At 33.8% G+C, this 2500-nt stretch overlaps 1 protein-coding gene across 32 annotated transcripts in view; it reads right to left on the reverse strand.

Moving 5' to 3' along the window:
• LOC113824337 (zinc finger and BTB domain-containing protein 7B) overlaps positions 1 to 2500 on the reverse strand; it is a 121788-nt gene that overhangs the window by 85314 nt on the left and 33974 nt on the right. The window contains exon 6 of one of the 32 annotated variants that reach the window (XM_070142959.1): positions 1 to 1431. This exon is cut by the window's left edge and continues 154 nt beyond it. The exons of 30 other annotated variants lie outside the window; for them this stretch is intronic. In XM_070142959.1, coding sequence (XP_069999060.1) covers positions 1135 to 1431 — 297 coding nt within the window. In that variant the 3' untranslated portion in view covers positions 1 to 1134. Of the gene's footprint in view, positions 1999 to 2500 lie in introns of all 32 variants that reach the window. One more of the 32 variants, XM_070142953.1, reaches the window with a different exon arrangement.

Here is a 2500-nt window from a genome sequence, read left to right on the forward strand (position 1 = left end):
GTAAATGAAATGCTGTAGCATGAGATGTGGCTTTGTAATGAGGAAAAGAAAAATAAATTGTAATAAAATAACATGAAGTATATTAAAGGTGTGGGAAGGCAAATATATGATCATGAGATTCTGCAGGTGAAATAAAAGGAAAAAGTTTTAGGTGAGCAAGAAAACCAATAGGTTTATCAAATGATATATTTCAAGTTCAGAGAAGTAATCCTAAAACAGGAATAAGCAGTCACAGGAAGTAAAGAAGGATAACCAAAAAGGAGGGGGAGAAGGAGAACTGAAGTGAAGAGGAAAAGAAGAAAGTACATAAACAGACCCAAAGGTTTGAGTTAAAAAGGTATGGGTTAATACTTTTCAGTTAACTACTAAAATTAATCACTTTTCTTTTTTATTTTCATGTAAACAAAAAAATATTAGAATTCATCTATCCAATAATCAAAAATTATTCTAACTAGAATCTATTCCATAAACTATTTCAAAGTGATAAATATACAATGTAAAATCTAAACTTTATAACTTTTAGCAGTATCAAATTCTAACTCATTTTATGGCAATGCTTTGTCTTTGTGACATTTCATATTTAACAAATTACACTTTCTTTTTCTTCTTTGAAGTGATACAAGTTAAATAAGTTATTCAAGTGTAAACATGTACAAAAAAATATCTAACAATATATATGGAAATCCTAACTGATGAAATAAATACTTCATAATAAAACAAAATGTTTAAATTATTACTACTTCAGGAAAATGTGATGTATCAAACATCTACCTATTTGCTGGAATATGTTGCACTGTCATTTGCACTGATTTTAGAAGACCATCAAAGTACAAAACACTCCAGCAATAACAGAGCTGGCCATGGAAGTTTCATAGCAACTAGAGGAAATAGGTGTTCAAAATCTTTTTTCCATGAATGACATTGGAAGCCCTATCATGGCTTGCAAAAACCTAATACTTTGTACACATGGTCAAGGCTAGCTTATCATTCCTCAAGATTATGTCCAAGTCTTTGAGCCTCTCTCAATCTAAGCAAAATGCCTCAAAAATAATTTTTCTAATAAAAAGAAAAATTAATTATAATAATAATAATAACAATAATAAAAATATAAAAATTAAGGACTTCAAAATGCACCTAGTGTTTCTGCATATGACATTGTAAGGCTGACCTCTGAGATGCTCGGTATGGACAAAGGGAACAAGCATACGGTTTCTCTCCTGTATGAACCCTGATATGTTTGTTTAGAGCATATTTTGTAGAGGAGCGATACGGACAGTGTGGACAGTCAAAAGGTTTCTCTCCTGTGTGGGTGCGTATATGTTTGGACATGTGGTCTTTCCTAACTGTGGTATGATTACAGTAAGGACACTGGTTCCCCTTGGTGACGGCTCCTCTTCCACTGTTCCTCGTACCATCACTGTTCAGTCCCACCTGCCGGGAATGCCTATCTTAATTAATGTTCTTAACTAATACTATTAAACTAATTTTAAATAATGAGCAAAAAACAGAATGCAACATACTCCTTGTTTGAATTTACTAGTAGACAACATATTATCTGTCACAAGAAAAATAAGTAAAAATTATAAAAAAGAAAATAAAAAAGAAAAAAAAATCAGACCCTTACATACAAAGTAAAATATTCTCAATTCTTCCAATACTCTTTTTCATAGAAGCACTACTTGCACTGAGGTAATGTTATGAATGGTGTTTCAGCATGTGCCTATGTAAAGCAAACTTTTGAGTAGCACGGTATGGGCAAACTGAACATGAATAAGGTTTCTCTCCCGTATGGATACGAATATGCCTGTTCAATGTATTCTTTGTTGAAGCGCAATACGAGCAATGAGGGCACATAAATGGTTTCTCTTGGGTATGAGTACGGACATGTTTTGTCATGTGTTCTTTTCTATCTGTCGAGTACGAACAGAAAGTACACTGGTAGACCTTGCTGTGAGCTCCCGCTGCTTTATTCCTCTTACCGTCTCTGAACGCTCCCACCTGCGAAAACCCTTTTCTTAATTACTATCATTGAAACCTCTTGTAATGCAGCACATGAAAAAATGTATATACAAGTCTAGGCTAATTTCTTGAATAATGATAATAATAATTGTTGTATATAATAGGAACATTTTATAAACTAAAGAAAATATAGTACAATTCTGGGAAAAAATAAAAAAAAACAAAAATAAAGATAATCATGATAATAATAACAAAACTATAATAAAGACGACATTATGAACAATGTAAGTATAATGATGATGGTTTTGGTAATAAAAAAAAAAAAAGTAAATGGAAAGGGCATGGGATAAGAAGAGTTTGGATGAGGGTGAGAAAGGGAGGGAAGGGGGGAGAGGGAATAGAAATGGAGATGGAGAGGGAGAGGTTGATGCAAGGAGAGCAGAAGGGGAACAGGATGGGTAGGGAGAAAGGAGAGGGAAGGGGAAGGGAAAGGGAAAGGGAAAGGGAAAGGGAAAGGGAGGGGGGGGGCAGAAGAGGGCCA

Source organism: Penaeus vannamei, chromosome 30 (genome assembly GCF_042767895.1).
Source record: "Penaeus vannamei isolate JL-2024 chromosome 30, ASM4276789v1, whole genome shotgun sequence".
Taxonomy (NCBI): domain Eukaryota; kingdom Metazoa; phylum Arthropoda; class Malacostraca; order Decapoda; family Penaeidae; genus Penaeus; species Penaeus vannamei.